The following is a 26,323-nucleotide window of genomic DNA, read 5'->3' on the forward strand; positions in this document are numbered from 1 at the left end:
TTTTTTTTTTCCCAAACATTTTGAGACTTTTCCCTATGCATATATAGCCTAGTCTGCAGTAAAGACAAGGAAACATGTAGATTTCTCTAGTTTTGTTGTTTTGCTTTGTTTTTGCCTGTGTTCCTTCTCTTTAGAACTCTGTACCACTGGATCCAGCCCCTGTGGCCTGCTGAAATCACAGTCCTTTTTTCACTCAACTCCATATTATTGGGCTCTGGTTTTTCACTTCTCTAAGCCTAGGGTCTGAAAATTACCTCTGGATAGAAAGTTATGGAGACCAAGTGTGGGGCTCACTGTGTTTGCTTCAGGGATCACAGTCTTTTGCCACCTGTTGTCCAGTGTCTGGAAAGAGGTGTTTTATGTATTTTATTCATTTCTCTAGTGGTTTGTACAAGAAGGTAGGTCTGATTTTTGTTCCTAAATGAAACTGGGAGCAGAATTCCAGAGTTATATTTTTTAATATTTTAAAATATTCAAATTTGTTATACTGTTACATGTAGCACTACAAGTAGTCTTTAAATTAAAAGGCAAATAAATTCCTTCAAAGACATACAAGGTCTCCCAACTACATTAATGCTCTCACCTGACCAAAAATTTTTCAAACATTTTCTTGAAGCTTTCACATCACAATTATGACAGCATAGCATCTATATTAACTTCAAATATATTCACTATTATTACTTTACTCAAATTGCTGCTTATCCTTTTGTTTCCATGGTAACAATAAGCTCTTTGAAATGGAAACTCTTTTGTTAACTGGTCAGTGATCTTGGCACAGTCATTGTCATTTGAATGGAAGGAAAGAAGACAGGCCAGAAGGAAGGAAACTATTGTGAGCTGACTTCAGAACTTTCCGTTAGTATTGTCTGGTACGAAATATGCATAAATATGCAACTAAACAAGTGAAAATGCTGAGTTTTTATTTACTGGGGGGTTTTGTTTGTTTCTGAAACCTCTGTTGCAGTCATCTCAGTAGGTGGCTCCCACAATTCTATCTGCCCATATAACCTCCTCTCATTGCTTACTCAAACCCCACTACTTTTGTGCTCTAACAACACTTCCTTGAGTCACATTACCTGTTGGATTTGCAGTTCTGAAAATCATTTGATTCATAGGAATGTCTTAATTAAATGTATTTTTCTAAACTCCACTCATATTATTCAGAGGTATTAATGAGCTCAGCAGCTTTATCAATTCAACCATACATTTTCTTTTCCGGCTGTCTTTGGAAATTATAGGCAAATCACAATTTGTATGTGCAAAATAACTGCAGAGTCTAATGAAGAAGTGTGGTAGGTGGAATAAAGTTCCCCAGAGATGTCCATGTCCAAATTCCTGGAAACTGTGACTACATTATCTTACACAGTAAAGAAACTTTGCAGATGTGATTGAAGTTAAGAACTAGGGATGAAAAGATTATCTTGGATTTGGCAGATGGACTTAGTTTAATCACAGGAGTCCTTAAAAATAGAAGAGGAAGGCAGAAGAGTTGTTCAGAGAGATGCAATTGGAGAAGAAGCAGTGGACATTCAAAGTGGAAGAAGACTTGACCCACCATAGGCTGACATAGAAGATGAAGGGCCTATGAGCCAGGGAATGAAGGGATTTCTCAAAGCTGGGAATGACCCTCCACCAAGAAAATGAGGATCTCAGTACTATGAGCAAGAAACTTAATTTTTCAACAACCTGAATGAGCAAATGAACCCCCAGAAAGGAATCCTGCACTTCTGACATTTTGATTTTAGTCCAAGGAGACCCTTTTTCAGCTTTATATTGTTGATATAACAGATCACTACAAAATTAGTGGCTTAAAACACTTTTATCTTATACTTCTATAGTTCATAAATCTGGATCTCACTGGAGTAAAAGCAAAGTATTAACAGGCTGTGTTCTTTGTTTTTTTTTTTGTTTGTTTGTTTTAAGCTCTTAGGGAATCAATTTTTTGCTGTCAGCTGAGAGCCATTCCCAGTTTCCAGAGGACACAGCTTTCCTTGCCTCATGTTTCACTTTCACATCTCACTGACTCACCCTTCCACCTGCTGCACTTAGAGACTCATATGATTAGACTTAGCCATCCATTATAGTGTCTTTATCTCAAAGTACTTAACACATTTGCAAAATCCCTTTTTCCATGAAACCTAGTAGAGTCACAGACTCCAATGCTAATGACATGAATATTTTTGGAAGATTCTTTATTCCAATTACCCTAGATCTTTGCTGGACTTATAATCTACAGAACTATAAAATAATAAACACATATGGGTTTAAACAGGTAAATTTGTGGTCTTTCGTTATGGCAACTATGGAAAAGGAATACAAGGAAAACTAATAATTCAAAAATTAAATTAGCATCCAGAGAGTGCTTTATAATAAGCATTTTTATTATTACCATTTACAAATGAGAAAACTAATGCAGTATTTCAGTGGGATACAGATCAGGCATGTAGATTTTGGAATTCTGAGTTTCGTATCTGTCACTGGGTCCATTAACAAAATATTTAACCATATGGTCTTTAACCATATAGAGTTTTATTCTATAGAAGAAAATCTACCTGATAACATGTATCTAAGGTTAACCTAGGAAATCATAATTAAAAACATTTATCATAGTACTGCACACATAATAAAGAATCAATAAGAGGTAAATATTTTTATTTATGGTGCCATGGTGAATATTTGAATAAGAAAATTAATCTGCTCATTGAGAAGGTAGAAAAATGAAATGTTATATTATCTGGACTTTCTATCATGTTACCTTTCATTAATGATATAGTCAACAAATGTGCATAGAGTCCCTATTAAAGATGGAATAAGATTTGGCCTTTTAGGGGTGCCTGGGTGGTTCAGTCAGTTAAGCGTCGGCTTCGGCTCAGGTCAGGATCTCATGGTTCATGGGTTTGAGCCCCGCGTCAAGCTTTGTGCTGACAGCTAGCTCAGAGCCTGGAGCCTGCTTCCGGTTCTGTGTCTCCCTCTCTCTCTGACCCTCCCCTGTTCGCACTGTCTCTGTCTCTCAAAAATAAATTAAAAAAAACATTAAAAAATTTTTTAAAGATTTGGTCTTTTATATCACTGAACTTATAGTATAACAAAAAGATAGTTTACAAGTGCTAATAATTAAGTAAGCAAATAGCAAGCATGTATTTGCCACATAACATTAGCCCAGGAGTTTTTGTTTTATTTTTGAACATATGTAACATGGAGCTACTAGATTGAGTAATGACTAAATCAGGAAAGGTTTCTGTGAGGAAGTGTTGCTTATTCAGAAACCTTAAAGATGAGAAGTTATCAGGGTAAGTTGAAGGATAAATTATCCAGGCAGCAGGAAGATGAACTGTCTAAAGAGACAACAGGCTATAAGGACCTATCGCAGCCTGTGATCCCTTGCAGAAATTCAAGTTGAAAGCCATCTTTCAATGCTATCTTTAGACCAGTGACTGTAAATATGTGTCTCCAGGATGAACATTCAGTAGATGTGAAATAGGAATATTCATGTAACATTTTAATATTGAAAATAAGTGAGACCCTAATAAATTTGTTTTTAAAAAGCTTCACAATTTTTTTTACATTTTTATACATGATTGACTTCAGTTTTTACTGGCCAACTAGGTTATTTAATTATGGTATAATATATCAATTTACACATACTTTAACTTTTATTTACTATCACTTACTTTATAATTCAAATTATACTTTAAAAACTCTTGAATATGAATAAGGATTTTATCCTCCCTATACCTCAATAGTTTTTATAGACACATTTAAATCTAGATTATCTTCATTGTAAGAGTGAAAATAAGATAAAAAGGAAGCAATAGAAAATATTATATTAGTGGATAGAGTCATATAAGGGCATGAGATTGAGCTAAAAATTACTTATAAAATCAGGTTCTAAGAATATGGATTTGAAGATAATTGCTGCTTTTGTAAGCTCACCTCTGTGTACCTGAAATAGCATATCAGCCAACTATGATTTTAGAAGTATAACTCTTCCCTCTGTACAGCTTAGGGTCAGCCAGATAAATGGAGAAATTACTTAATCATATATATTCTAAACACTCCAGGTTTAAGTTAACAAAGTCATAGTCACCTGAGGGCATGCAGTGTAGTGACTGATATAGGCCCAGAGAAGGGAGCCCACAGGAAAAACTTTTTTTTGTTAATTGACATAAATGTTAGATTTGGAACACCATACCTAAACTTCATAACACTTTATTCATATGAAACTGAATCTTCTTACTAGCTTTCTAACATCTACAGCTTTATAGTAGTTTTGGTAAGGGTGTAAGATGGAAACAAAAATAAGGTTGACTTTTGAAAACAGACCATTTAATGGAATCATTGTGTCATTTTCCAATTCTCTTTGGTCTGCATTGAAATGTGGTTTTTGAAGACCTGTGTAAGGAGGGAGAAGAGCCCCCACTCTGGAAATTCACATGTCATTCTTCCTCTGCTGTGTCTCTGATAGTCAGGATCCTTCCTGCCTGAGGAGTCTCTGCTTCCAAATAAATAAAAATTATTTCAGAAAGGAGTCTTTTTTTTCAAATTTTATTCATCTGCGGATATTTTTTATTTATGATTATGTTTTTATATTTTTACTCGAGCTATTTTTAATCAGAAAAGAATGTTTTTCCTAGAATATTAAAAATAAAGATAATTTAGTCTTTATAACCACCTAACTCTTAGTTTAAGAATCATATCTTGGGGCATCCGGGTGGCTCAGTCGGTTGAGCGTCTGACTTTGGCTCAGGTCATGATCTCACGGTCTGGTCCGTGGGTTCGAGACCCACGACAGGCTCTTTGCTGACAGCTCATGAGCCTGGAGCCTGTCTTCAGATTCTGTGTCTCCCTCTCTCTCTCTCTGACCCTTCCCTGCTTGTGCTGTCTCTCTCTCTCTCTCTCTCTCTCTCTCTCTCTCAAAAATAAAATAAAACATTAAAAAAATTTAAAAAAAGGATCCTCTCTTGTTTCTGAGGTTGATCACATTAGTTATATATAGCATATGCAGTGTGCTTTTTGTAAAAACTGAATAAATTGGTGAAACTGTAATGTGGCAATGGTTTAAGGTATCATTATACTCTTACCAAGCCATCTGACTTGAAACCTTGAGACTGAGTATGAAATTTTCCCAAAAGAAAAGCAACATTTAGTTAGGTTAAGTGTCAAGTTGCTAGCTTATACTGTATAAAAAAGTCAATATGTACCAAGCCATATTAGTGAATTTCATCTACACTGCTAGAAGGTTGTTGAACTCAATTACAGAAGTGTGCAGAGCTCTATTTGATGTGTGACGAGGTTAGGAGACCACAATCAATTAAAAAGAACACATGTATATCCTGTTCTGGGGAAACAGTTGTTATAGTATCCCTTGTTCAGTTCTGCTTTTTTCTCTGACTTTTCCTCTGAACATAGAAGAACAAAGGGTTTAATTCCCTAGCTTCATTTGGGACTGTTTTGTCAGCAGTATCTAATAGGAAGACATGAGATTGTTATTTTATTTGAATGAAGCCTCAGGCGGCTATAATTAAACATGCTGCACTTATTTTTTCTTGTAGCAAAACCATTTGAAAATGGACAATATTTGGACATTTATGGAATTACAAGGGACCAGGCTGGAGAATATGAATGCAGTGCGGAAAATGATGTGTCATTCCCAGACGTGAAGAAAGTAAAAGTTGTCGTAAACTGTAAGTCCTGTCATCTTTTATCAGCATAACTTTCAAGAAAAGATAAATATCTGAAATACACTGTCTGAAATTTATGTTGCTGTTTTTTAAGAGGTGCTATTACTGATAAAGACCACCTATAGACAGTGAAAACGTGTGCCTGAAGATTAGAAGATTGACCAAACTGTTTTATGTAACATTAGCTGTCCCAAGTAATCCCATGATAATTCAGTTTGATATACAGATGAAACATTTCCAATATTACTGTAGTCCCAAGCATTGTAAAGTTTGGTATCTTTATATCTAGAGTATTACAGACGTATGGCATTTTCTTCTTTCTCATGAGTTGCACCTGGGTGTATTCTGATTGAGTTCAAGCATGAACCTCCCAAACAAACCCAATGGAAATTATGTTGCTCTGTACTCAAAGAGAAGAGCTGATGCTGTGATATTTCGATTATGTGGGTCATTTAATTCTGTTTAGTTTGGAAAATATTGAGAAAGTGAATAAAGAATGTTCCCATGAGTATCATTATTAGGAAGTTAGAATATTAAGAAATACCTGCGGAACTACCGATGCCATGTTACACCCTCTCTAAATGCACCTCAAACGTTGATGTAAGATATTTTTCACTAACATACTGTTTTATATCTTATGATCTCAATAGTAATAGCCGAAATAGACTACCTTTCAAAAATAGTGCCTTAGTCTTTCAAAAATTTTCATTGTTTAACTTATTCAAATAAAATACTTTAGGGACAATAGTATTTACCAAAGGTGTTTATAAGCTACAGCTCCCTTTTATTTTTCATTCCATGTATACACCTTTCTTTATATAGCCATTACTAATAATGTATACCTCACTAAAAGAAGGAATCATTCCAAATATAATCTAAAGCACTTTAGGCAGATTTTTTTCACATTAATATGAATCTTTCAATTTAATGGGCCAAAAAATAACTATCAAAACACACCTGGCAGGTGAATGTCTGCCAGTGCAAATCACAGCCATGAACTAACATTTGTCAGTGACTAATCTATATATTTGGAGTTGAACTATCTCTTTGAGATTCAGAAAATGTGCATAATACCCGATCAAGAGGCAGTGTCTGGGGCAGAGTTACCCATAAATGTTCTGTAGAAAAACTTCAGCAGATTCACCCAAAAACTCACTAAAAATTAAAAATTGGGAGGCCCACATCAACTCAACTGAATCAAAATCTGTGGGATACATGACCTGGAAATGTACATTTAGTAAATTTCTACATTTAGCGCTATTGCTCATCTCTCTGACACTCTCTGAATAAGGCATAATAGGCAAGTTAAAATTCTTGATTATTTTATCACTAACTGTATTTATCTGAATATGAGTCCAGTGATTTTATTGTTGGAGGGTTGGAAAAAGAGATAAAGAATTAATATTTTTAGCAGTGAACACTAAGAAATGAAAGGTAGAGTCAAACTGTCAAATAAGCAAGGCACCCACCCAGTAATGCAGCCCCTCCAGCCTGCAGACCTAATCAGTCTCTACAGTGATGTCTCAGATGGGGGTAGAATTGAAAATCCAGCTGTTGTATGGGTTCTCTTGGGCCCATAGTCCAGGTATAACCCACACTTTCCTTTGCATTCACACTTTCTCTTTCATCCTTTTTATCCCTCTGCCTTTAATTCATTTTCACTTATCATTAAATTGGATCCTCTTTTTTCCTAGAGAAGTAGGAACCTTAGACAGAAAGGTTAACTAAGGATATAGGCATGCAGAGAGAAACTGACTTTAAATAGAGATACACCAACCAAATGAGTCATCATCTAAAGGATCTGGGTGAAGAAGAGAACCTACTTAGAAAGCAGAAGGACAGAAACTGGAAAACAAGATGTCAAGAACTGTGAAAAATCTGCCACAGTTTCATGGATGCTGGCAGAAAACAAAGGGCAGTTTATTACTCACAGTAATAGCAGTAGCCGGAGTATTATCATTTTTTGAATTACCTCCCCATGATCCAGTTACTACAGGGAAGTACAATGAGGGCCAGGTAACACCTATACATGTAATGGGTTGATGTCATAGCTTAAGCTCCCTGATCTTAGGAAACTTGAATTTTCTTTTTACAACGGCAGCAAGCAAACCTCTGCCCTTTGCTGCAGAGGGAGAAATTATCTTTATTATACTGAGCTGTAAACAGACCTGCTGTTTGCTCCGTAGGGAGAACTACTTCTGTCTTTCAAGATTGTTCACTATACAAACATTCTTGAAAAGACAGTCAAGAACAAAAGCATTCATTGTCTGCTTCCAAGATATGCAGAAACTCAAGTAACGGATGGAGGATTGTTTTTCAACACGGGACAGGAGCAAGAAAGTTTGAAGCAGAGCCTAGAGATATTCCATTAGCCAAAAAGGATGCTTTGGTGGGTTTGGAGGGTGCAGACAATGAAGAATAGGTAGGAAAAAAAAAAAGACTTTGTTGATCAACTTTAATTTAATATGAGAAGGAAAACAGGAAGGAAAAGAAAGTAGAAAGAAAAGTCAAGGAGGTGCTTTTTAAATTGTAACTACAGACTATTTTTTAAAGAATTATTTCCATTAAAGTACAGTCATAAATGGAAATATTGGTACCAACATAATATTAACATAGCTCATATCTTTTTTAAAAATGGGCCCCAAAGGACTTTTTAATGATTTTAAACAGTCAATTTTAGGGGTGCCTGGGTGGCTCAGTCAGTTAAGCATCCGACTTTGGCTCAGGTCATGATATCACAGTTGGTGGGTTTGAGCCCCAAGTTGGGCTCTGTGCTGACAGCTCAGAGCCTGGAGCCTGCTTCAGATTCTGTGTCTCCCTTTCTCTCTCTGCCCCTCTCCTGCTCACACTCTGTCTCTCTCTGCCTCAAAAATAAATAAACATTAAAAAAAATTTTTTAATCAGTTTTGTCTTCTGTTCCTTTCTAAATTATATCTTTGATAGCTAAATGTGCCATGAAGAATTGTGCTTAGTACTGATTGATCAATTCAATTTACATCTGTGGGACCAATATTTTATGTAAAAGATGAGTTGTGTTCAGACTTCTAGTGAAGACCTAAAGTTTGACTATTTTGGAATAGTTATGTCATACATATACCAGCAATTTCTAAGTCATGTAAGTGTGTAAGCATATGCCTACATATGTTTCTGATTATGAAGAGGTTTGGAAAGCGTTAATTTTGTGAATTTGCCCCTTTTAAAGTCAAAAATTGAGCACTATCTATGGATTTTACTGAGCTGATTTCCCAAAGGAAATTAGCCAAAGCCTACTGAATAAACTTTAGTTTGTCAAATCCCCAAATTGAGCACAGTGGTCTAAGTTACCAGCACGAAACTGCACATCTCCTGATAACCTGGAGATTCCCTGAAGATAGAATCGTGCCAGGCTGAAGGCAGCACTTCTTTTCACTGTTATTAATCAATATGATGTGCATATAGAATTTCAGTAGCTTTGTGAGTTATAATTTGAAGAGAAACTTTGTCCCTTTTCCCAAATGGGGTTCAAGATGAAATATAATAAATTTTCATAAACTCTGCTAGATTCAGTTATGTGGTAAGTTAACTTGAGAAAGAGATTTAGGTTCTCTTCAGGTTAGAAATGTTTAATATTTTACCATTTATCTAAAATGTTTGCCATATACATATATACAAATATATACATATGTTACTATATGTATGTCACTGTATTTATCATAGTACATATATCACACACATACAATAAGTAATGTATTTGCCACACTTCACATACTTTGTACCTATAGCACTTTGATGTGGGCTTCTGTTCGATTTAATTGAACACTAATATAGTGAAATGATTAGCAAAGTTAACTTATAGATTGGACTAGTTGGTTGATTGAATAAATCAGTGAATTTTGAATTATTTGCTGAAACTCTACTATAGATAGGAAGAAATTTGTCGGATATTAAGATTCTATACAAGCTTGTTTCTAGGTAGGGAGATTTTGCAGGTAATTATTCTCCTTGTCTTTATCTGTATGTTCTTTTATTTTTTATAAGTGACATAAATTTATCTATATATAATTTTTTCATGTGTGTGCATATATATATATACATATTTATATACATCTACATACATACATATGTAAGTATGTGTACATATTTCTTCTCAAGTTGAAAAAAGTACTAATTAATAATAAGGAATTGTGACCCTTATAACCAGGCCTTGAGAGATTAAAATACATACACACAAAATAAGAAAAATTTTAAACCAGTTGATTAGCTAAGCCAGAGGGAGCTAGCGGATCAGAGTGGGACAGATTCTCTGTTTTAACTGCATCTGTAGTCCATCCCTGGAAGTAGCCTAGAAGATTCTAATCCAATAATTTTTACTGTTGATTTGAAAATGGAAGAATGAATGAGTTCCAGAAAGCTCATAGATCCAATGTATTGGGAGAAACAGAAACAGAAACAGAGACCAGAGTCTAGAAAATTAGGAATGTTGACTCATTGCAAGCTAAATCTAGAAACTGGAAAATTTAGAAAGTATAATAGACTATAAAGTAAGGTAGGTCTCTGTGGAGAAGCAGAATCCCAGATAGTAGAATCAGGAAAGCCCAAAAAACCTAACCCTTCAAAATGAAAACCATCCATAAAAAGGGTAGGGTTCTCTGATCTTGCAACAGAAGCTGTTTGTTCTACAAACATTATTTATGTGTATTCTTTCAGTTAGTAGTAACTGTTTTGAAAATGTGGCCCTTATACTCAGATATTACTTTGTGAATGTCTGTCATATACTTCACTGAGATTTCAGATCCTAGGAAATCAATTTACCTCTGAGTCTAAATTTCCAATTATGTAGCTTAGGGCAGTAATATATAATTACCAGGGTTTGGGTAAAGATTAAATGAGGTGATATATATTTATGGTATCTGGCTTACTGTAGGCAATTGAAAAAATCTCGCTCTCTCTCTCTCTCTTTCCTTACCATAGAATGTAAGCTCTATGCAGTAGGGATTGTCCTTTCCTTTGTAAAATGATGTGTTCTTATCACATACAACAGCATCTGGTCCATAGGAGGGACTCCAGAAAATCGTCATTAATGGAATGAATTAAAGTGATTAATGCTTTCCCAGTGAATCATTCTACTAGACGAAAGAAAAAAATATTATATTTGTGGCAAAAAATTACATTGTTTTTCTCCCAAGACAATAAGTAAATAGTATGTTGAGGAATTTACTTCCAATACCATTTTTTAACCAAAGTGTTCAGATGGATTTAATAAAGATAATCTGACATTTATATAGTGCTCTCACCCAAAAAGAGAAAATAAGAATTCCATTTGTTTGTACAGATAAGAATATTGAGGTTTGAGGAGATTAATATATTTAGTTACTTCATTTTCAAGAACAAAACAAACATGAACAAAGGAGGTATTAATTAACCAGAAAAAAATATAGAGTCAGCCAGATTTAGGTAAAAAGAGGCCTGGACATCATTTCAATTTTCGCTCATGATAGTCATTTATATTGATTACTTTATCTGGTATCAGATATTATTTTGCACACACAATTTCTAGTAAAATAGAATTGAGTATTATTCCTATGGTCAAACAGTAAAGATATTTTTGGGTGTACTATGCAGTAAGTTTTCATCCAATAAATCATAGGCACATATTTGTGCATTATTTTGCATCTTATACATATTCATTTATGCAAATATGCACTTTATCTTCCAATATAACTAGCTCTAAACATGTGGAAAAGAATGTACCAATTAGTATAACTTAGTACAATTGTATCAAAGCTTGAAATGAGGAGCCACTGGGGAGAAGAAGGAGGAGGAGGAGGCTTTCTTGGGAAATGGCCAGTTTTCTTAGTGTATTCATAAGTTTTCAACAAAACCTTGGAAATTAGGCAGACATCTCGGATTTAAGACTATAAAAAATTGCAGCTGATGGACACGTAGATATCACCTCAAATAAAGAGATAATCCCAGAATTCAGAGTTGGAATGGATAAGGTACTATTGTGGGACCAGAAGAAAAATGAGTGTTATTTGAATTCATAGTTATCACAGTAGCTTTAATTTCTGGCTCCATTTTATGTCCTTACCTTTACTTTACATTTACTTCAGCTTTCACATTGCTTATGATTTAGGCTACTGTCCTGTACTTTATGTTTTATTATAAGCCAATTAGCATTTATCTGAAATAATTCAGAGGATAAAAATGCATATTGTTGTCTGTTAAATAAAGTACTATTTTATATGCCATTTCTAGAGTAATAATGAGGCACTTAAATAAATCTGCATTTTATCTATGTATTTATTTACGTATTTACTTGTGGCTTACCATGACACTTATCAAGGTTTTAAGGCCTGGTACACTGGTCTTCAAGGAAAGCAGAAAAGACGAGAGACACATAGTTACAATAGTGTGGCAAGTGCTTTGATAAACTAATCATTAAGTACTATACAAGGTTATCATAAAGGCACCAAACACAACCCAAGGGTATCATGGAAGGCTTCCAAAAGGACTTGACCCTGAAGGAATCTGCAGATAACATTAAATTTGACATACTTTTTTAAAAAGAAAACCAGTAAAAGAGGAGTCTTACACAGAAGTAGCGACATTTGCTTAATACCATAGGAATCAGGGACAAGGCACTGCTTGATCTGTTGGCTGCAGTGAGCTGGAGACCATCAAAGAAAATATAAAAGAGGGTGGGTACCTAAGAAGGAAGAAGGCAAGGCCTCATTAGATAGTAGTTCATGAATTTTCATAGATTGACATAGATCCAGCTTCACTATCAAAGAATAACTTTAGGTGATGGAACTATTAAGATATATATATATATATTAATATTAAGAAATTTATTTAAATATTTTCACTTCCTACATCTGTGGAGTTTACTTTGATAATTTCTGTTTTGTCATGGCAAGGGCAAAATAAAAGGTTAAAATGATAACAATTCCAGCTAAAAGAAATATGAGGAGCTAAGAAATTTGGAGGAAAAATCTATATAAATATCAAACATTAACTGTTAGAAACATATGGATAATCACCCAGAAAACATATTTTTATTTTATCTTTTTTCAAAAAAACACATATTTTTACATAAAATATTTCTCTTCAGTAGAACAACATAAAAATCTAAGAATTAAACCTCTTCTTTTTATCTAGAGACTTCCATGGCATAAAAAGTTCATATTTAATTTTGTGTTTTATATAATTCCTCGATTGAAGTAAAATTGTGTTATTAAACATGCACTTAAGGAATACATGATTTCTTCTATTGAAGGAGGCATAATTAGTCCTTTGTTTTAAATCTTAGACATACATTTCAATTAATGATTAGTGTGCTAAGGCTATTTTTACTTAATGAGGCTAGTTTTACTTAATAAGTATGCTTCCCAATTTAACTTAAATGTATTCTCCCATACTTTTATCTTACTATTGAAAGGAGTTTTAGTGTTAAGGGTCTATGAGTGATCTCTTATCCATTTGTTCATGGAAAATCAAAATGCATCTGCAGTAAGCAACTATGCCTATTTTTATTATTCTTCTTTTTTTTTAAAGTGAAAGATAAAACAAATCCCTTGCTTTAATACATGAGCTGAAGTGTTTGCTAGATGAGAGTCTGTTTATTTTGTTTTGTTTGCATTATTTCTAAGTTAGCATTCATCACTTCAAAAAAGAAACATATATATATAAAATAATAGCTATAATAGAGTTTGACTATCATCCACCAGTAAGAAATAATTTCTAATGGGATATAAATGTGCCAGGTTGAAAACGATCCATGCCAAACACCAGGAAAGGAACAAATCTATATGTCACACTCTTACATGGGTATTTCTCTGACTTACTCATCTAGATTCATGCCTTGGGAAGACCCACCCAAAGGCCAAACCCTGAAAACTGCAGGGTGGCGTCTTCTGATTTTGTCCTTCAAACTGACCTTGAAAGCTCAAACCTCACCCAAATCTACTGTTGATATACCTGTATTTATCGGCAATCCAACTTTATGAGTATATTTCCTCAACAGCAAATTCAAGCAAAATAATTTATATAATTTGGTTCTTTTTAACTAAACACTGAGAGCCATTCATAGAATGGAAGCAACATTGAATTAAGGGTCTTGGGTCTTTTCTAACCATTAAAAACCACTTTGCAGGAACTGTCAAGTGTCCTTAAGTCTGTCGTTGGATGTATTTGTATGTTTGTGTATATGTATGTGTGTGTGTGTGTGTGTGTGTGTGTGTGTGTGTGTGAAGGAGTGAAAGTGGAGTAACTAGGGTGGTAGAAATGGTATGCATAAAGGCAGTATGTAGTAGAGTCATGGGAAATACATTTGGAACATCGGGACCAAATTCCAGGGAAACTTTCTTTGCACATTGGAATGTGCTCTGCCTCTCGAACCCACTTCTTCTTTACTTTTTTTTTTATTCATTCTCTCATCTTTTCTCATCTTCATTCACTCATTACTACCCTTTCTCATTATCTTTATTTTTACATTTTGGTTTCCTCCCCCTCCCTTTCCCTTTATTTCTACCCATATGCATAATGCTAATAAACCAATTTTTGAAAGACCTTCTCATATGTACAATGGGAATTATCAATGAATCATAGTCATCTTAGAACATTTTAAACATACAGATTCCTGAATAACTTTCCCCATACTCAATTATCAAGTCTATATTATATTTACCTATAAATGTGTAAAACTTTTTTTTGAAAATTTACACATATGTTTGTAGATTCCAGGGTAATGAGTATGAGACAGAAAGGCAGAAGACCTGAATACTATTTTTAACTCAATTACTTAACTAATTGTACAATTTTGAACAAAGAGTATAAACTTCTAGCTGTTGATTCCCCTTTTTGTAAAATAAGGGAATTACCTCTATGACCTCCCCTAATTCTTAGATTCTGATGTATTTTTCTGATCCAAGTATCCAAATTTGGATTCAATTCCGAGCAGGCAAGAAGCAAAGGCTAAACGCAACTGTTTGGCTTCAATGTCAAACGATTCTAGAGAATCTCATTATTTGTCTTTGTGAATTCTTTGAAAAGTTATGAAGGACGATAATTTTGTTTTCTCTTACACTGCTGTCACATTTGGGCAAACTTTTTGTTTTTACTTTAAAATTGTAATTTTGTGAAAATAATAAGCATAACAATGGAGAAACAAACTTTAAGAGAATTCCAGAGTAAGGATTCTGCTTATGCAATGGAGAGTGACAGAGTGACAAAAATAGGATTTGGAATTAAACAAACATGATTTTTAATCCCAGCTTAGTCACATTGGAGTATTGGGAAAAGGAGTTAACCTCTCTGGGGCAGTTTCCTTATATAAAAATACAAGGTAATTATACCTGCCTTGAAGATTTGTTCTGAGGATTAAGTGTTACATGCAAAACAACAAAGTGGGTAGCACAAGGCACACAGCTTTCTGTGTTGCAAGCATTTGTGTGTCACATTTGCCACAGTACCCTTTATGTCTACATATCTCCTTTTCTCTGTGGCCTGTGAGCTCTTAGGGTAGGGAGACTCCTCTTACTCAACCTTGTGTTTTGGGTAGTACAACACAGTGGTTATAAGGATAGTCTCTGGGGTCCGTGGCCCTGACTTTGAATCCCCACCCTGCCACTTATTACTATGTGAGCTTGGTCAAATTGTTAAGCTTTATGTATGTCAGTATCTCCAACTATCAAATGGGGGAGGATGAGGTTAGCCCAGTTAATACATGAAAAGAGTTAGTGTACATTAGTATTACTCCCAACACTTAGCACAGTGCAGGATAATGTCTGCTTGAACGAATGAATGAATGAATGAAAAGGCTCATAGAATTCTGTAGCTGACAATAATTGTGAAATCTCCCTGATTCCCCCATCTTTTGGATATGTGCATTTGGATTCAGATAGCTTTGGAAATTAGATCATAGGATTTATTGAAGTACTCAGAGTGGAATCCTGAAATCCTGAGTCTAGGTCTGTGATATTTTATTATATTATCCTGACTTCATGTAAATCAAAATGGAATTTAATTATTTTCAGTAAACGGTGTAAACTCCAGAGACTTTCAGGAAGATATTCTAGTCTGAAGGGTAAGGAGGCAGGATCGCTGTGTCTAACAAGCGAACGATTTGAATAACCAGAATATGCACAGGTGCTAGCTGTCAGAACGGCCGACACTGAAATGCAGGAAAGAACCCAGAAAATTAGGATTCTTGGTGAATAGATAAAACAATCACAGTAAATAATCCTGAGGAATGATGTCGCACTCAAAATAAGTTTGTTCACATATTGTCTGAAATAAGAGCTTTTGATTAATAGTGAATGTAATGAATGTAGCCTGTCGGCTTGCTGCTACACAGGACAGGTAATGCTGCAACAACAACAACAACAAGAAAGCAAATAAAAACAACCCCCTCAAAAAGGAAAAGAAAAAAAAAGCCCACCACAGTGCTGGGAACATAAACAGTGATAGGTTTCATGGATAAAATGAAAGACAATAAAGTTTTACTTAGTATACTCTGTGTTTCGTGTTTAAGATTCACCGCTCTGCTCTGATAGCCATGAGATCATAGTTCATTCAGTTTATCAAAAACCTAAGTCGTTCAGTGGCAATTAATATCTAAAGCCCAGCTCCCAGTTGTTTCAGAGTTAGAGTTTAAAATTTGGATAAATTTTGGGGTGCCTGGCTAACTCAGTCAGTTAAACATCCAACTTCAGCTCAGATGATCTCACAGTTCGTGAGTTCGAGCCCCGCATCGGGGTTGTCTGCCCAGAGCCTAGAGCCTTCTTTGGATTTTGTGTCTCCCTGTTTCCTTACCCCGCCTCTGCTTGCTCTCTCTCAAAAATAAACAAACATTAAAAAATTAAACAGGAGCGCTTGGGTGGCTCTGTCGGTTAGGCCTCTGACTTCGGCTCAGGTCAGATCTCACGCTCGTGGGTTCGAGCCCCGCGTCGGGCTCTGTGCTGACAGCTCAGAGCCTGGAGCCTGCTTCCAGTTCTGTGTCTCCTTCTCTTTCTGCCCCTCCCCATCTCACGTTCTGTGTCTCTCTGTATCAAATATAAATATAACATTTTTAAAAAATTAAAACATTAAAAAATTTGGATAAATTATTAAGTTTTTATATAACACAAACATATAAACATAGTACCTAATGAAACATAGTAGCCTAATGCATATTAATTCTTTTATGCAATAAATCATACTTTCTTTCTGGACTAAAGAAATCAGTATTCTGTAGCTTAGAACAGATATTGAGACTGTTTCCACATTTAATGCAACTAGCTACTGTACATTTACATGGACGGGGGTGGGGTGTGTCAGTTATTAGGTGAAGTTCACAAATGCTCCATCTTTTAATGCCATTTCTTATTTGTGAACATAAAGTTTTGCAAACTCTTCAACTGTTCTTTGTGAATGTCAAAAGGACTCTCCAGTTAAGAGCAATTCACATGTGTGACCATAGACATACTCTGCACCTTGGCATGGACAACGCATCCAATTAGAAATCAGGAAGACTGCTAGTGGAGTATTTACAGACTATATATCTGTGTGCTGGGTAGCATCCCGTCAAATCAAATCAGAACTTCACACAGTTACGAGATCGGCAGTTGGGGGTGAGGTGAGGGAGGGAAGTGAATACTCAAATATGCACTAGAACAAGAAAAAAAAAGAACACATTTAAAAATAAAATTTGACGATGAATATATTATTTAAATGATTGGCTACAGCAAAGGGAGAAAATGTTACAAAATGTTTTTAACATATTTAATATGAAACAAGACATTTCCTCCACAAAAATGGCATCGCAAAATTATAAACAGAAAAAAAAGAGGCTGAAATGAAGGGACAAGAGGGAAAAGAGTAAGATACATTATAAAGGTGACTGATTTGATACAGAGAAAGCTGGTGACACGTTACGTCCTACCATCAGCCGTGGGAGAGGAGTAGAAAAACCCCTCCTAGAATTAAACACCTAAAACTGCTAGAAGCTAGATAGAATGTGACCATATGTCATTTCCAGCATGGCAAAGCTTGTAGCAATATAAAAAAAAAAAAAAATTGGAAATCCGAAAGTACCGAAACTGCTACCCTATGGGGCAGGGTGCCCTGACCTGCTGCTCTCTGAAAGTACTGAATCTGATCTTAACTTGCCAATCCTAGGAGTCACACAAAAGCGAAGCCCCCTATTTGGTACAAGAACTCACATTAGTGACAGCCTCCTGCCATGAGAATGTGGCAGTGAAAGGCTGACCCACTCAGGGGTAAAACAGGAACCAACACATGAAAACCTGATTCTGCTATCCCTAATCCCATCTTGACGCCGGGTGACGGGGCAAGGGGGGACAGTTACAGGAAGAAAATGATTTCTGAGAATTCCTATCACGAATTTCTCTCATGACGATTTGGGGCTGGATTCACACTCCCTGTAAAGTATAAGACATGCAAGTCGAAAATTTAGTGTAAGGTGGATCTAGGGTGACTGGTCCCGTAAATGTCTAACAGAGGGAAAAGCAATATTCTCTGTCGAAAACTGTTTAAATACAGGCCTCAAAAATGTTCTCAATCCAAAAACCAAGGAAAAAAAGAGAAAGCAAGCCCCTAGGAGATAAATAGCAAACTACAGTATAAAATAAACAAATATTGGAAATATACTTAAAGATATAAAATGGGAATTAAAGAATATGATCTTATTTAAATTTTTTGAAATATATCCTAGCAAGCTAGAAATACAGTTAGCTAACAAAGGGCATCTATAAAGAGCTACAGCAATTATCATACACATGAATGAAATGTAAATACATCCCCTTTAAAATCGGCCAAGACAAGGATGACCCCTTTCTTTGCTTTTCCTAAACAGGCTAGGACAATAAGATCAGGAAAAACTTAGACGTAAAAGTATTTGATGAGAAAAATTAAAAAATAACATTATCCCAAGGTGATGACATCACCTTTATATCAAATCCAGAAGGATATACAGATAAATTAATAGAATAAATGGGAGCTTATCATGATTGACAGGTATAAAGTCAATATACTAAGTTAAATTATTTTGCTATAACCCAGCAAAAGGAGCAAATCCAACTGGGAAAAATAATAATACGTAGAATATCAACAAAAGATAATGTATTGAGGATAAATCTAATGAAATATACATATAAATTATTTAAATATATTAAAGGCCTAAGGAATAGAGAGGCATAACATATTCAGAGATGGTTTAGAGATGCCTTTACCCTCAAAACAGAGATCTAGCTCAGTTTTTCATGGAACTTCACAAGCTAATTATAAAATTTACATAGATAACATAAAAACTTGTAAAAAAATCAAATCAGGTGAGCACTATACACTACCAGGTATCAAAATATATTATGACTACATATGTTATATATGTATATAACTATATATACATGATGCTACATATAGTTATACATATAAGATATCATGAAACAGTGCAGCAATAGTCAAATTAGTACAACAGACAAATACACAACTAAAGCAAAATAGTCTTCTAAGTGATCCGTGCATATATAGAATTCTGATATATGAAAGAGAAGACATTGCAAATCAGTAGGGAGAAAAATAAACCTTTAAATGAATGTTTCGGGAGCAATTAGTTTTCATAAATAAAAACCAAAGGAAATGAAACTCTACCTCACAACATAAACAAAATCAATTACAGATACATTGAGGATATAATTATGAAAGGCAAATCATTAAAAACCTCTAAAAAAAACTCTAAAAGACAATGTAGGAGAATATCTATCTGACCCTTGGTAGGGAAATTTTCATGAAGCTAAATAAAACTCTAAGGAAAATAAAACTATAAGGACAATGACATATTTCATATCACAGTAAAATTAACAATTTCTTTTATGAAAGAGAGAAAAAGAAAAGCCACAAACTGAGAAAGGTATTGAAATACATAAAGCCAACAAAGATTAAATATATAGAAAATATGAAGAACATCATTTAAAAAATCACGAAATCCCACAATGTATTAAAGGGTACATGAGAGGCATTTCACAGCAGAGGAAAATCTAGTGGTTTAAAAACATAATAAGATGTCCAATGTCATTTTTGTTACGATGGAGATACAAATTAAAACCGTAATCACATGTAATTTCACATGAATGGACTAACAACAGTATAAATTTTAAAATATGTTTTTGTGAGAATGTAGTATAAAAAAAACTTTCACATACTACTGAGGAATATACATTGGAACAATAACTTGGGGAAACAATTTTATATCATCTATGAAGTTGATCATGTATGTATTCTATGACATGGCAGTTTGATCTGAGGTATATTCCCTGTGTGTATGCATACATGTGAATCAGAGGTTTGTACAAGAATGTTTGTAGAGGCATTCTTTAATACATATCCACACGAATCAGTCTGGATGAGTCCCAGAAATACAGTACTAAACTAAAGAAAAAAATAGGAAAAGATGTGGAACATGAGATTTTTTTATATACAGTTCAAAAATAAGCTAAAAATTATATATTGTTTAGGGGTGACTACATATGTGATATACCCTCCAAAGGTTTGTGTATCTTACAATTGATAGTTTAACATTAGTAGCACAATAGAACCACAAAACTGACAACTGTCTTTGCATCCTGCTACCTACAGATGTAACAATTACATGCAGTGTTATAAACAATATTTCATAAATTCCTTCAAAAAAACTTTGCATTCAAATCTACATAATATAAATATATGAATTAGATGCAAGAAGTCTGGCATGAAAATTGAGTTTTACCCTTTAAACAACAGGAATTGACAGAGACATTGAGGGGAATAGAAAAATGGAGAGCAGAATAGGAGGTAAGAGGACACACAGACAGCAGGGAAACATGTTGATACTATCTATTATTTGTCAGAGAAAGTGACATTTGATTATTTAATCTAAGAAACAAAAGCAATATCATTGTTGAAGACTAAAAGTAAACCCCAATGAAAAATACATACAGGAGACATGAGTGAAAAATCTTTCCCACATAGTAAAATGGGAAGGGAAATCCATGTAGCATACAAATTTTAACTCACACACAGAGAAGAAAAGAGCAAATATAAGTATCAGTTACAATTTATATGATTAATATATTATCCTATCACAGGGTATTAGGTATTAGTATTAAGTTCACATTTAAAAACATGAGCATTTATTGTATGTTAATACAACAATGATGTATTGTTTACATAAGGCAAATTTAAAGCAAAATAAAAAATTAAGTTAAATAGTGAATAAAGAATTCTCAAAGCAAATGAAATGAATAGAGGAGTAAAGTAATTTTAAAATATTAATTTTGAGGGAGTGCAGTGAATATTCTAATAAGTTCCCTTCATGTGTTTGGATATGAGAGAAACATTCACAGGTCTGACAAATGGAAAGCTTGCTCCTGTTATCCTGTGATCTACAGTATGGACTAGCATCAATGGGTCTTTAGGGGAGGATAGCTCTGAACAAAGAAGGTAAGTAACAGAACGTGACTAGGTCCATCTTCCAATTCAACATTCCATTAGCTCACTGGTCCTTCCATGGGAATGGTGCGGCAGGCCAGGAGTATTACTGTAGCAAAAGCCCAACCATATGGAACTCTGGGACCAGAAAAGTGGAAGTTCCTCCCTAACACTCCAGACCAGTAAAGAATCTGTATAAGTCGAATAATATAGAATACACATGTTAATGCATATTTTTATGTATGTATAAAAATAAGTGTGTACACAAATATAGAGATGTGTATGTATGCATACTCATAGATATCATCTTCTTAGGAGAAAAACAAAGGAAATATTTAGAAATTTTAAAATGCTTGGAGAAATTTTTATTTGAAAGTTGCCACATCATGTATAAATGAATAAGAAAATAATTTTAATGATAATATTACTGATGTTGAATTAATATGCATATTGGATTGTGCACCCTCAAAGAACAAGCTGTTTCAGAACAGCCACAGAATGTTTAAAAATAGTGTTTATCCACCAGGCCACAAATATTCTCAAAAACTTCTCAAAGAGGTAATTGGATAGGTCGTATTTTCTGGTCCAACTTCAATAGCAAGCGTTTAAATCTTCAAACCACAATGACAAGATTCCAAACTTCTGAAAAAAAATAATTTCTTTTTGGTGCCTATATAAAAATAGCAAGGGCAAAACTCTGGCAAAACACACCAGATTCAAGGAAAACTATACTCAGAAGCAACTATATAAGTTTAAGAGCTTTTAACTAGGGGTGGAGAGTGGGAAAGGAAAGAATGCTAGCAAATTAAGAAAAGGTATTAGCATGAGAAGGTAAAAAAAGAAATAATAAACTTTCTCTGTAAGAAGTATAGTGGGTCAGATAGCCAGGAGCACCCCTCTGGACTGAAACAACTAAAATGCTGGAGAAAATTTCAAAAGTATGTTTTAAAATGCATCATGATACTTAAGTGAAATCAAAAATAAATGCTGAATTGAAATGAGGACCACTAGAATAAAAGGAAGATAAAGAAAATAAATTTGCAAAAGCTTCAGGCACTACGTTTCAGAAATGTAAGTCAAAATAATCAAAAGTGAAGCTTGGATATAAGGAAGGAATAAGCAATTTTGGATAAAATCTCACAAGCTTCCAGATATGAAAATTAGAATAATTACAATTAAAAACCACAACCAGATAAATGAGTTATATATATAGGTAAAGAGAAAATTAGGGAAATGAAATAAGGTGTGGAAAAATTATATAAGAGAAATTACATAATTCAGAGATACCAAATGATAGAATTTAAGTAAAAGATATGAAAAATACAGTGTAATGTTTAAAAGATATAAAATATAATTCATAAAGTTATATCACAGAAACTGGGGAAGTGGATAGTAGGCAATATTAAAAAATGGCCTGGATTTTGTTTTCAAAATTATTGAAAAAGATTGAAAAACCATAAGATCATTTTAATAGATTCAAGGAAAAAGTCAATAAAATTAAATATATATTTACCCTATAAATGCTTAGTAAACTATGAAGAGAAGGGGACTTAGTTAACCTGATGAGAAGCATGTTCAAATTTTTTACATCAAACATTTTATTATTGAAAGAGTATATGCATTCCCTTTCAGATCAGAAAAGGACTTGATTATCAATGCCTCTACTCAGCATTTCAGCAGTTTCTTACTATTGCAGTACAAAATACAGAGATAAAAGATGTAAGAATGTTAAAGGAAGAAAAATCTAACAAATTATTTTTATTTGTAAACGATAACATTGTATATTATAAAGTTAGAATCTATATGAAAATTATTCACATAAGAGATTTTATCAATGATATGAATGATTCATCAACATCAGAGACTAATTTTTAATTTTTAAAAAAATTTTTAAAGTTTATTTTGAGAGAGAGGGGGGTATGTGCAGGGAAGGAAGAGAGAGGGAGAAGAGTATATGATCAGGCTCAGCACTATCAGCACACAGCCTGACATGGGGCTCAGACTGATGAACTGTGAGATCATGACCTGAGCTGACATCAAGAGTTGGATGCTTAACTGACTGAGCCACCCAGGCTCATATTTTACATATTTACGTATTTGTGAATCTTTGATGGAAAATATTACAAAGTTTATCAAAAAGCATTTAAGAGACTTTAAGTGAATAGACAGGTATGGTGTATATTTGGATCTGAAAACTCCATATTATAAATGTAGTGAACATGTTATTTGTTCTCAAATACATCTATAAATTAAATACATTTCCGACTGAGATCCCAACAGATATTTGTCAAGCTTGATAAGTTGATTTTCAAATTGACATGGAGGAGCAAGAAGCCAAGAAGACGCAAGACAATCCTAAAGAAGAAAACAAATTGGTGGTATAACATTATTATAGTTTAGACAGTTTGACTTTGATGGTAGGAAAGATAAATAGAGCACTAAATAGAGTAGACAGACCAAAAACAAACTAATGGGCAAAAGTTGCAGCAGGCAGATCTATTTGATTTTTAAGTTTCTCCATGTAGCTTCCCACAGTATCTTTACAAAATACAAATCTGATATTGTCACTGTCCTGCTTAAAATTCTTCTGTGGCTTACCATTCCTTTAGGATTGTGGCAATTCCAGAAACTGGCATTGTGCCAGTTTTTACTCTGCCTTCAATATTGTGCCTGGCACCCAGTAAATAACTGTTGAATAAAATGTTCAACAACTAAGACCAAAACGGCACCTTCCTGGCAGCTTGTTCATAGTAGAAGGAAATTTCCACACGGATGTTCTATGAATTGAATTGTTTGATGTGGGCATTACATTAGACTTGCTCTGGGTAGACCTGACAGTTTGTAAGAGGACCTTATTAAATTGATGGTCAGTCACTCAGAATTCTTTCAGAGTTAAGCACTGAAGGTAAATTTTGAATAAACACTTCATTAGTTCCTGCATATACCAATTTTGTTATAGAACAAATCACATTTTTACCATGCCATGTAATTGACTGATGAAATAGATGCTAAGCTTCAATATGATATAGTATAAGGAAAAGCTTTTAATATGAATATTCATTTTACCATTTATCATAGCTGCTCAGCATTCCAAATACACATAAGAAAAATACCTTGTTTAAATTACTTTTATCCCCTTTGATTATTTTTAACTAGACATAAACAACAAGTTCCCTATCTTTTCTCATAGTATTAATATAATAATGTGTACATTTTTCATCACTTGTTTACATACATTTTTTAGAGGTGTGTGCATTCTTTTCCTTTTATTACTATACAAATCTATCTATAGCATCTGCATATATTCTGTGAGAAAAAAATGTAATAGAATTAGAGGCTCAATCCATATCAAGACAAAATTTTTCAAATGGACTTAAAATAGATAAGTTATAATCCAATTTCCTGTTACCAGTAAATCTTATTACCATTTTTTCATTACATTTTATAAGGCAAATGCTGATTTATCTTTGATAATCTTGATTTTTCCTTCACAACTTGAGTCTCAGATTACCAAGATTTTAATGTCCTAGGAAGCTAGACTACAAGTTAGACATACATTCCTCCAGCCCCACTAACTTTCTCATTTGTAAATTACGTTTAAGGACATTACTAAACACCAGAATCAGTGTGGTCACACTGAGACAGTGAAGAATGAGACACATGCTCCGTGAAACAGGCTTTTATTTTAATTTATGTTAAATTGTCAAATCCTAAATTAATGAATAGCAAATGTGAGCCTCCAAATGGGCTCATGTGGAAATATTTCTATTTGTGGTTATTTTTTAAAATTATATTAAGGATTTGTTTTGTGTCTGTAAAATAAATACTACTTCACACCAGAACCCCATGTTCACTCAATGAGAGTACTGCAGACATCAAGTAAAAGCAGTCATGCAACTAAAATGAAAGTTCAATATCATTAATTTAATTATAGTACATAATCATTTGACAGTGCTGTGGATTGGATTTAAAGGATGATACCGTAATTGATTGTTAATCATTAAAAAGCATGCAGTAAAGATAATGCTGCCTGGGTGGTAGTGAGTTACGATTTTATCCAATCCAGGGACCAGATTGTGGGAACAAATGGCTCCCATCACCATCAAAGAATCATGAAGGGTGGAAATTGAAACAGAGGTCGGCCATGAAAACATGCAGGGCAGAATGATGACCACCGTTACAGATGGCTAACAATGTACCAGCATGTAGCTAAATGCTCTCCATACATTATCTCATTTCATCTTTGCAACAATCCAAGGGGGGAAATACCATTATCTCCATTTTACCGATGAAGGAAACAAAGTTCTGAGAATTTTAAGTAACTCACACCTAGTCTTAAGCTGCAGAAAGAGGAACGTGATACCTCTCTGATTGGAAAGCCCATGCTTTGAATTGCTGCCTACACTGTCTCCAGTGAAAATCTGCAAAGTGAGCTACCTAAAGCTTAATGTGCTTGGTGCTTGCTAGTCGTGACATTTATAATTTACATTCTAACAGATGTTTGCTAGGAATGTCTTCATTCCTTCAGAATTCTTTCAAGTCTCTCTTCTACCTTTTTTCCTGCATGATTTATAAGGGGAAAATAGTGAGTAAAGGTATTTTAATTTTTAATCTATTTTATCAGATAGCTATTTCTTATAAGAAAAGAATAAGGAAGGTCCTGTGATATACCCTTTGGGTTACATTAAAAAGAGATAGTGGTTAGCAGGGCACTGCAGACCACTTTTTGGGGAGATTTGTACCAAGCAAAACACCCAACAAAGATTTAAGAAAATGCAGATAGAGAAAAAGTATTTTACATCATGAAAGTTCACTCATAATTCATTGTTATTGTTTTCGTGTCTTACAGTAGTCATTTCATTGTGTGGCCACTGTATTTGTAATGATTATAGCTTAAATATGATATGGGGCCGATGTATATTTTTTTTTCTTACCAGCTTCTAATAGTCTTAAGTTAAGAGATAAAATTTAGAAGACACTGGGGACACCTGGGTGGCTCAGTTGGTTAAGCATCCAACTCCTGATTTCAGTTCAGGTCATGATCTCATGGTCATGAGATTGAGCCCTGCGTTGGGCTCTGTACTAAGCATGGAAACTGCTTGGGATTGTCTCTCTCCCTCCCTCCCTCTCTGCCTTTACCTCACTTGCACTCTCTGTCTCTCTAAAAATAAATAGACATTAATAAGACATTGACTTCC

At 34.3% G+C, this 26,323-nt stretch overlaps 1 protein-coding gene across 3 annotated transcripts in view; it reads left to right on the top strand.

The window, feature by feature from the left end:
• The window catches only part of NEGR1 (neuronal growth regulator 1), an 837,537-nt gene that overhangs the window by 556,703 nt on the left and 254,511 nt on the right, over window positions 1-26,323 (top strand). For all 3 annotated transcript variants that reach the window (XM_029948828.1, XM_029948830.1, XM_029948829.1), the window contains exon 4: window positions 5,553-5,684. In XM_029948828.1, the coding sequence (XP_029804688.1) occupies window positions 5,553-5,684 (132 nt within the window). The remainder of the gene's footprint in view (window positions 1-5,552; window positions 5,685-26,323) is intronic.

The sequence above is a fragment of the Suricata suricatta genome, chromosome 8 (genome assembly GCF_006229205.1).
Source record: "Suricata suricatta isolate VVHF042 chromosome 8, meerkat_22Aug2017_6uvM2_HiC, whole genome shotgun sequence".
NCBI lineage: Eukaryota > Metazoa > Chordata > Mammalia > Carnivora > Herpestidae > Suricata > Suricata suricatta.